The sequence below is a fragment of the Emiliania huxleyi genome (genome assembly GCF_000372725.1).
Source record: "Emiliania huxleyi CCMP1516 chromosome Unknown EMIHUscaffold_188, whole genome shotgun sequence".
NCBI lineage: Eukaryota > Haptophyta > Isochrysidales > Noelaerhabdaceae > Emiliania > Emiliania huxleyi.
In genome coordinates this window covers 172267-181461 of record NW_005200712.1, presented here as the reverse complement: position 1 = coordinate 181461, position 9195 = coordinate 172267, and the positions used below count along the sequence as shown (strand labels likewise).

Below are 9195 nucleotides of genomic sequence, written 5' to 3'. Positions count from 1 at the left end.
TAGTAAACTCGACACTGCCGCCGCCGCCGCCGACCTTGCCTCGCCAAGCACGCCCGCCGCCGCCGACACCGCCGACGCGCCCGCCGCCGCCGCCGCCCCTGCTGCACGTGCCTCAGTCGACGACTACTACACCACCAACCGCGAATTCTTCGGTTCCATCGGCCTCGACGACATACGCCTCCACCACGTCCACTCCCTCGCCGTGCCTCTCCCTCCGTCACTACGGCATCTCCTAGACGCCACTCTCACCTCCTTCGCTCGCCATATCTTGCTTGACCTCGACGGCGACGCCCCCGTCTTTGCATTGTATGCGCACCCACGACTGCTGCTCTTCCCACCCGCCTCCGACCTCCGGCGCGCACAGCTCCTCGCCACCCTCGCCGCTCGCTTTGAGACTCTACGGACAGGAGGGGCAAGCCGCCTGTGGACGGCCTTCGACTGGCTCGCCGCCCAGCCCAATCCCGTCGACTTGGCGCCCTCGGGTGGCCTCATCCCTGACTCCGTCCTACGCCGTACCGCCGCCCGCTCGCCAATGGCAGCCTTCAACTCCATGACGAGCCTTCCGTTCATGCCGCCGACGCAGCGCACTCTAGGCCTCCTCCTCGACCTCGTACCGACGGCGCACAACCCGGACCTTGAAATGCTCCGCCGTTCCTTCGCCGCTGTGGTCTGCCGTGTGCCACCGTTCCTTACCGTGCCGCTCCTTCCTCCGTGCCACCGAGGCTTCGACCACCGAGGCTTCGGCCACCGAGGCTTCTGCCACCGAGGCTTCGGCCACCGAGGCTTCGGCCAACGAGGCTTCGGCCAACGATATTATTGCTGCCGCCCCCCCTGCCGTCCGTTACCGCCGTGCCGCCGTACCGCCGCTCCTACAGTGCCGCGCCCGCCGCGCCGTATGTCCCGCCGTCCGATGTCCTGCCTGCCGCCTGCTGCCGCCGCGCCGCCTTACCGCCGACCCTTATCGTGCCGCGCCGCCTTTACACACACACCTTACTTTCTGCTCGACCGAGTTTGCGCTGATGAGCGAACCGAGCCGCCGGGTGCCCCGCAGCGGCCTCGCTGGGCCAGAACATCGGCCCCGAGTGCTCCGCAGCAGCCTTGCTGGGCCAGAACGTCGGCCCGCGAGGTGGGGTGCTAGTCTGGGACCCATACGTGGCAGTTCCCTTGCTCCAAGCGCTTGCGCTTCGGCGGTAGTGATCTGATCACCCGAATACCACGTTCGGATCGCTCCTCATCGCAAACCCTGTCAGCAGTTCACCTACGGGTATGTTCGTAAGAGCTACATACACTGAAAATCCGAATACCGTGCACGAATCCGGCGATGTCGGACCCAAGCCTTCAGCTGGTGCCACATCCGTAAAATTGAAGCCACGAACGGCCGCCGAATCCGTGCTTTCGGACGGAGCAACTGAGGGAAGCCGCTGATCGAGCCCAGCGTGCCCGCGGCCGCCTCCCGCGCAGCACCGCCGCTGGGGACGACACGCTGCGGATTCGGATCGAGCCCGGGGGGCGCGGCGGGCCGCTCGATGGTCGTCCGCTTCGTCTGCGACAAGTCCATCCCAAAGGCGCGTGTCCTGCGATAGATAGACTCGACGGGCTCACCGGCGCGGGGTGGACGCAGGACAGATGCTGGCGGCACACATGGCGACACAGGGACACACGGACAAGACACCCCCTCGCCTCTCCCTGCAGCCTGCCGACCGCCGCCGCTCTTTTCTCCTCCGCCGCCCGCCTCGCCTACCGCCTCTCCCTCCCTGCCGCCTCCCACCCTCCCCCTCGCCTTCTGGCCTCTCCCCGCCCCGCCACCTCTCCACTCGCCACTCCCCTCCCTTCGCCATCACCGCTACCCTCACCGCAGCCTCCCTCACCGCCACCGCCCCTCACCGCAGCCTCCCTCACCGCCACCGCCCCTCACCGCAGCCTCCCTCACCGCCACCGCCCCTCACCGCAGCCTCCCTCACCGCCACCGCCCCCTCCCTACCTCCAAAGGCGGTCCTCACCGAAGCCACCGGCGGCAGCCTCAAGTACAACCTCACGGTCCGCGCCGCCGCCGCCTGCCCGGTCGGTCGCTGCACAGCCAGCGCTGGGACTCGTCACACCTTTGCCACCCTCCTTGCGGAGCAGGAGGAGATCCGCTTGCTGTACTTTGAACAGCGTGCCAAGACCTACATTGAGGAGGTGCTCGTACCGGCGCTCGGCATCAGTGTGTTTTACTACGTGATGGAGTTTGCTTGGGCCCGTCGCTTCCGGGACCAGGGAGCGGCGGGGAGGGGGCAGATTCACTTCCATCTGCTCGGCTGGCTCGAGAGCGGCGAGCCACACCATATCATCTCGGTCGGCAACTCGAGGGACTCAGTAGTTGTGACCCCCCTGGAGTGAGTGAGGACAGGAGAGAGAGAGCTTTGTGGTGTTGGTGTACGCAATAACGGGACAGGGTAGTCGTTCTCTCTAGCTCCCCTTCTAGCTCTTAGCATGAGCTGCGCCCTGTGTCCGACCCCTTTTGCGCAGCAACACCTTAAACTTTTCAGGCCCTCCAAATTCGGGTCGGAGCGTAGCGGAGTGGGCCCCGAGTTTGAAAAGGGCGACGGACGCTTGCGTCCTAGCCTCCAACAACGCCTCCCCGGCGCAGAGGGGCCCCCGGAGGGATGCACAACCGACCCGCGCCACGCCGCTTGCGGCGGTCCTCTTCCCAGCTCCGCTGAGGGCCCGTGCATTTTTATTTTGGGGAGCTGCCGCGAACGTGAGATGCTCGCTCGCCTCGGTCGGCTGCGAGCTGGGCTGGGCGCCGCCGCCGCGGTCGGCGCCTCCGCCGCGGCGCTGAGCGCCCGGCAGCAGCAGCAGCTCTGCGCCTGTGCGAGCGCGCCGGCGCCGCCGTCGCCGGCGGAGCCCGCCGCTCCGGACGCTCCTCCTCCTCCGAGCGAGCCCGGCATCGTGGACAAGGTGCTCGCACCGGCGCGGGAGGCGTACGAGGCGGCGAGCGACGCGGTCTACGACACCTTCATCAAGCCGTACGCCGAGCCCTCGCGCGACAAGCTCCTGCCCGACCTGCCGCCGGCGCTGGCCGCCAAGCCAACCCTCGTCGTCGCGCTGGACGGGCTGCTGATCGAGTCGGTGTACACGCGGCAGCACGGGTGGCGGTACGTGAAGCGGCCAGGGCTCGACGCCTTCCTCGACCAGCTCTTCCCCTTCTACGAGATCGTCCTCTGGACTGAGTGCCTCGTCAACGCCGATCCAGTTGTCGACAAGTTTGACCCGCGGCGGCGGATCCGGCACCGGCTCTACCGCGACACGACGACGTACCGGAACGGGCACCACTACAAGGACCTCGAGGTTCTCAACCGCGACCTGCGCAAGGTGCTCATCCTCGACACAGACGACGAGTCCTACGCCATGCAGCCGTCTCACGGCATCACGGTGCTCGCAGACACGTCGCGACACGTCGCAGACACGTCGCAGACACGTCCCGCCCTCGCTACCGCCTCCCTCTCAACCACCAGCCTCGCCGCCGCCGACCTTCCCGCCGCCTCCCTCCCCCGCCGCCCTCGCCGCCACCGCCGCCACCGCCACGAAAGAGAACCGCGACGGCCGACAGCCGAAGGGGGGGGGGTGGGGGGAGGGCTCTTTGCGTACAGACTTGCTGCTAGACACGCCGCCGCGGGATAGGGAGCGGGCCCCGCCCTGTCCCACAGGTGCCGGAGTACAAGCACGCCAACGACCCCGAGAAGAAGGACGACGCGCTGACGAAGCTCGTCCCCTTTCTGCAGTACTGCGCGCTCGCCGGCCTGCCCGACCTGTCCGCCGAGCTGGCGCAGTACGCGGGGAAGGACCTGGCCACCGCCTTCGAGGGCGGCCCGGAGCCGCCGTGCGCCCCTCGCAGTGACACACGCCAACGCCTCGCGTGTTGTGAGCGTAGGGAAGCTGGCGGAGCTTCGCGCCTCTGGCAAGCTGCGATTGCCGCGGCGCGTCGGCGGCGTCGAGGCGGGCCAGCGCGGGAACACGATCTGGGATCGGATGCGGCAGCGGAGGGAGCAATAGCGTTGGAGGGGGGGGGCAGGCGGGCGGGGAGGGGCGGGGGCGGGCGGGGGGCGGGGGCTTGCCAGCAGGGTTTCGAGGCGCGAGCACGGTCTGGTATTATGTGAGATAATTATATGGACATCGCCATCGGTGTGCCATGCTGCTGGGGCGCCGGCATGATTTACAACTACTCCATGTGCTGAGAAGTTATGACGCATTATTGCATTTCTCCCGGAAGCCCACACCGTGGTGCGTGGACCCACACTGCACACCCTCTGCAGCGTGCAGGCTGTGGCCCACCGCGCGCGCGTTGGTCACGTGTGGCACCCGGTCACGCGTCAGCGGTCAGGCGGCAGGCTCGCGGCTCGGGCGTCCCGGGGGCGCGCCTCCGGCTCGAGCGAGCACCACACTCAGTCTGGTCTCAGACGGTGTCTCAGAGCAACACACAATTGCCCAATCGCGTCCCACAGTCAGTGACTCCGCTCTCCGGTGCTCTCAGGACTAATCCAGTCTCGCTGTCCTCGTGAATGTGAATTCCGGAGAGGCGAGACGCTTGGTCTGGGATCGACTGGGGCGTACCTCGACTACCGCCGTACTCGAGTAAGATCACGCCGCTTCTCAAAAAAACGCAGCAGCCTCGCTAGGCCAGAACATCGGCCAGCGAGGTGGGGTGCTAGTCTGGGACCCATACGTGGCAGTTCCCTTGCTCCAAGCGCTTGCGCTTCGGCGGGAGTGATCCGATCACCCGAATACCACGTTCGGATCGCTCCTCATCGCAAACCCTGTCAGCAGTTCACCCTCGGGTATGTTCGTAAGAGCCACATACACTGAAAAAAAAGCATCTCGCGGCAAAGCCTTCGGGGGCGTCGTTTCAGACTCCACCATATTGGCCGGCGGCGGCCTCGACGCCGACGCGGGGAGCCAACTAGCGCTGGCAGGGCCGATCCATGGATCGCTGCTTGGCTGGTTGCTGCCATAGGACGTACCCGGCCCCTGATCGGGCGGCAAAGCCCCCTCTGCGTATTGTGCGATGCATCGTCGCATGGCCTTGCCTCACGATCGCCGCCTCACTGGTTCTCACTATTGTCATGTCTATGGTGGGTTGGATGTCTGTGATCAACTACGCCACTCTGCCCGGCAAGGATGGCAACCCGTTCAAGACTGTGGACTACCCGGTCGCGGACCCCATCGCCAAACAGTTGAATGCCTTCACGCAGGCCCAGGCCCACTCCAACACTGTGCTGCAGCAGCAGCAACTGGGGAGGAGACGCATGCACGAAGCCGACAACATCCACTCGGCCAGATCACCGGCCCTGGCACACCTTGCACCTGTCTGGCAGCTCGCGACAGCAGAGCCTTTTGCTCTGCCAAGAAGACTCGGTCTGGTCATCGACGGGCTCGGTCTGGTCTCTCACTCCTCCCAGGAAGAGAAAATGCGGAGATGCTAGCTCGCAGGTAGATGTGCTCAGCCAAGGGCAGGGGATGAGGGGAATGTGTCAGTGTGAGGGGTGCACCAACCGCAGAGCGTTGTGTTTTGCCTTTAAGACTTGAACAGTTTTTTTCATGTCTCTATAGCCGCTCTCGCTCTCTCTCTCTCTCTCTCGCTCTCTACTCTCTCTCTCTCTCTCTCTCTCTCTCTCTCTCTCTCTCTCTCTCTCTCTCTCTCTCTCTCTCTCTCTCTCTCTCTCTCTCTCTCTCTCTGTGTGTGTGTGTGTGTGTGTGTGTGTGTGTATCTCGGAGGAGCCTCGCTTTTCTTTCTTGATCTGTGAGAGAGGCTTGTATTAAGAATTCTTTCTTGATTGATGTTTGAATTTATGAAGTTATTCAACAAGCGCAAACGGCGCTCAGAGTGTGCCGTGTGTATGCTTAATGCTGCGGGCAGTGGACATTGCGTGATATGCGGATTGCACCGCTCATTCATAAAGAGGACAAGCAATCCAGGCCTGGGAAGGCACGCAGCGGCTGCGAAAAGAGATGCAGCGCATGAGGAGGTCAGGGTTCAGCCAGGTTTGTCGCACATAAGAAGTGAGGCAGCTCCCGGCTTCGGCCATATCGCAGTTGCGTGGCCGCGGTCCATCGTTAAGGAACGTGCCCTGCTCGACAACCTCGCAGAGGCGGGGAGGTGGCGATAGTGACGGTGGCGGCGGCGGAGCTGGCGGCGGGGCCGCCGAAGCCCGTGTGGACCATTCGCCTCCTCCGCATGCACAGCACGCTTGACGCGAGTCGACCCCCCCCACTGCCCAGTCTGCGAATGTGCCCCACGAGGTACTCCAGAGCCGTCCGTAGAATCCATTCTTTGTGCACAAGGCGTATCGAGCGTAGCTGCCGCAGTCGAAGCCGGAGCTGCTCGTCCAGCCGGGCGGAGAGTCGGAGCAGCGAGGCGACATCTCGCTCGCGGCAATCTGGCGAGGACTCGGCGGCGCCGTCGATGGAGGCGGGGGCGGCGATGGGGTCGGGGGCGGCGATGGAGGCGGGGGCGACGGCCATGGGGGCGGCGGCGACGGCGGGGGCGGGGACGACGGTGGGGGCGGCGGCAACGGTGATGCCGGTGGTGGCGGCGACGGTGGGGGCGGGGGCGACGGTGGGGGCGGCACGCACATGACGTAGTGACTAGTCTGAGCGCTCCCGACCATCCAATCGAGGAGCGCCGATCGGTCCTTAGTCACGCATGGCGCGCAAAAGTTTGATGCGGCGCCAGTGGTATAGCTGAAGGCGGCGCAGTCTTCCATGCTCTCGCATTGGACCATGCAGTCGCGCAACGAGCCGGGGAAAGTTATCGACTTTTCAGCCGTCCACCCCTTCGAAAGAGACGGCGATGGGCAGAACTTGCCGGGTTCTATGCCGCACAGGGCGTCGAAGCCAGCGAGGTGAGAGTTGTGCCAGAGGGCGCAATCGTCTTGCGACTCGAAGGCAGGCGTGGTGAAGACAGGGTCGGAACCAATCCAACGATCTCCCTCGACCCACTCAAACACAAACTCGCAGTGGCTCCACCCAGCACTGCGATACGCGTCGTTGCACTCATCCCTTGCGCGCGGGTCGTACGCATGACGTATGCCGTCCCAAATCAAATCCACGGCCATGCCCGGTGACCAGCCTGCATCGTTGCCCGTCCAGAGCACTTTGTGACAATCGCCGTGATACATGTGCGTAGCCTCGCCACACGCCGCCTTGCTTGGAAACCAGCCGACCCACCAGTGCACCGTCCCGCCGAGCTGCTCGCCCACCGCCTGCCTGCAGAGAACCATGGCGCAGGGATTGCAAGTTTCTCGCGCGCTTTTTTCTGAGTATCTGATTACTTTTTTTTAGTGTATGTAGCTCTTCGTTTTTGGGTGCCGTACGCTCACGCTCGGGTGTCGGGATGGATGTGCGGCAGCATATCACCTCCGGTTTTCCGCCCCGGTTTTCCCTCACAAGGCTATGAAGCGCTTGCCCACGCTCGTGCACGACTGCGCGCCGTGCGCCTCGCACAGTGCCTCGAACCATGGGATGGTGGGGTACCTGCGCGGCGCGGGACGGGCAGATGCGCGTCGGCAGGCGGCGCGGGTCGCCTCCGAGCGCATATCAAATCATGGATGGATAGTGTTTGGTCACAAGTTTTGTGCGTCGTGTGTGGGATCTCTTCTGGCTTGGCTGGGGCGAGCGCACAAGGCGTAGTCATCGAGCAGCTCCTCGCCGGCCTCGATGTCCCTCAGCGCGTACGACGACACGCCATCCCCACGCCCCTCGCCATCGCCGTCGGGGTGGTTGCCTGTTCTCAGGCGCGGGCACGTGAGGAGAGCCGGCGGCAGCACTCCTCGCCCGATCTACCGCCGCTGCCCGTGTTTTGCCGCGTGCGCGAGTGGTTCCAGTACTTGCCGTCGCCAACCACCTCGAGCACCTGCGCGTGCGCGCAAACACGTCACTCAAGCTCTTGTCGGCGGCTGCCTAGCCAAATGACCGTGCGCAAAGGCGAGCACAGCACAAGAGAGGGCATGTGCGCGCCGCGCGCCTCGCCCTCCCAGCAGTAGACGTGCTCGAGCAACTCGATCGCCTCGGTTGACGACAGGCTCGCCAGCCTCTCCCGCAGCGTCGCCTCGGTGTGCACGACCTGGCTCCGTGAGTCGGCACGCCAGAGGAGCGTGCCACGCGCGAGCGGCGTGGTGGCGAAGACGCCGATGCCTGCGATGGCGGACGTGCAGAGCTCGTACGGCACCTCGAACCCCGTCGAGTCGCGCGAGGAGGGAACAGCGGCGCCGCCCTGGCCAGGAGCCGGAGCCGACATTGGGACGTGGCCGTGTGCGAAAAAGAGCGCAAATGGGTTTAACTCGCGCGCGGCTGGGAAAGGGGTGTGGCACCCCTCCGAAGGCGCCTCGCGAGGAGCTGCTGCTGCCTCCAAACGCGCGATTCGAGCAACACGTCGGCGCGCCTGCGGGGTGGGTTGAGAAGCAAAAAAATTACCGAAGCATCTTGGAAAGAGGAATGATGACAAACGAAAGGGAGGACCGCGAGGTGGCTTGAAGGTTGCAGCGAGAGAGGCTGCGAAGAGAGAGAGGAAGATAAAATATGCTTACCTTCAAGCCCCCCTCCGAGACTAGGGACAGAACCCACCCGTACCCAGGAGAGATGGGACTGCGCCTCGCCCCCACTTCGCACTTGCCCTGACTGCACAGGATTGCGTGCCCGAAGACGGCGACACATAGCGGGGGACACTGCGCAAGGAGGGGGTGCGAAGCCGGCAAGGTTGGGGTTCTAGGTGGTGGGACCATGGAGGGGGGGATGGCGGGGTCCCGTGGGGGTGAAATGTTGCGCGGCGAATTCGAACCTACCCCCTCGCCGCGCCGATCCTCACGCGGAGGGTAAAACCCTGTGGGACAAAACGCAAAACCCCTCCGCGGTCGGCTGTCTTCAGAGACAGAGTGGACCCCCCCCTCGCCAGCCTCCCCTCGTCAGGGGCGGGGAACCCGCAATTTGAGATGCTGAGGCATCTGAAATTGCCCGATACGATCTCCATTCTAATTTCGATTGCCTCGAGCATCCCAAGATGCATGAAGCAATTCAGGATGCGCGCGCATCCTGAATTGCTTTAAAATTCTTTTGTGAGAGGCCTCCGCGGATCTGTGCCCAGCTGGGTTCCGGCTCCTAGCCGGATGGGGGTCTGTTCCCACTGGCTGGCCCCTCCCACCCAGATAGGTAGGATTGGTT

General features: G+C 64.6%; 2 protein-coding genes across 2 annotated transcripts; one reads left to right on the top strand and one right to left on the bottom strand.

Annotated features, from left to right (window-relative positions):
- Positions 1–3231: 3231 nt before the first annotated feature.
- On the top strand, positions 3232–3842 carry EMIHUDRAFT_58732 (translocase of inner mitochondrial membrane 50; the record flags this gene model as incomplete). Its single annotated transcript, XM_005782650.1, has 2 exons — positions 3232–3414; positions 3690–3842. Coding segments are annotated over 2 exons (336 nt in total), but the record flags the coding sequence as incomplete, so codon positions are not given.
- Positions 3843–7316: 3474 nt separating this feature from the next.
- On the bottom strand, positions 7317–8275 carry EMIHUDRAFT_233107 (hypothetical protein; the record flags this gene model as incomplete). The annotated part of the gene is made up of 5 exons (XM_005782649.1): positions 7317–7359; positions 7426–7512; positions 7660–7762; positions 7822–7891; positions 7976–8275. The coding sequence occupies 5 exons, from the start codon at positions 8273–8275 to the stop codon at positions 7317–7319; spliced, it is 603 nt and encodes a 200-aa protein (XP_005782706.1).
- Positions 8276–9195: the final 920 nt, after the last annotated feature.